The 502-nt window shown below is 41.0% G+C and overlaps 1 gene segment (V, D, J or C); it reads right to left on the reverse strand.

The window, feature by feature from the left end:
• Positions 1-14: 14 nt before the first annotated feature.
• LOC122545452 overlaps positions 15-502 on the reverse strand; it is a gene marked incomplete at both ends in the record, with an annotated part of 2,438 nt that continues 1,950 nt past the window's right edge. Inside the window, 1 exon segment of the C gene segment in view lies at positions 15-388. Coding sequence covers positions 15-388 — 374 coding nt within the window.

The following is a 502-nucleotide window of genomic DNA, read 5'->3' on the forward strand; positions in this document are numbered from 1 at the left end:
TGACATGAATTAACAGTGTCCATCAGTGCAAGCAAAATGTTTATAAAACTTGGTTTACCGCTGGATTTATTGACTGTTCTGTTGATGATCTTCAACGGAATCACTTCATGTCCCACCACACAGGAGTAAGAAGCACCACTGGCCCAGTCTTCTGCTGTAATGGATAACAGACTGGACATGAAGAAGGAGGTGATGTCGCTCTCCACTATTACCTCGGTGTTCTTGTAGTTACTGGGATTTACAGGCTCGCCATTGTTTGTCCACTTAACGAAGATCTCTCGGGGGGAGAAACCTCTCACTAAACAGGTGAGGGAGAGAACCCTTTCAGCGGAGATTTCTTCTGTTGGTGGCAGGAGCACAGACACTGATGGCTCCCGTGGATTAATCACTGCAAAATATTTGAGACAAATATAAATCAACTATAAAAATCCAGAATCAATATCGCGATTTCACTAAATATTAAAATATGCCATTTTTAATTTGGGATTTATTCACTTTCATT

The sequence above is a fragment of the Chiloscyllium plagiosum genome, unplaced genomic scaffold (genome assembly GCF_004010195.1).
Source record: "Chiloscyllium plagiosum isolate BGI_BamShark_2017 unplaced genomic scaffold, ASM401019v2 scaf_94890, whole genome shotgun sequence".
Taxonomy (NCBI): domain Eukaryota; kingdom Metazoa; phylum Chordata; class Chondrichthyes; order Orectolobiformes; family Hemiscylliidae; genus Chiloscyllium; species Chiloscyllium plagiosum.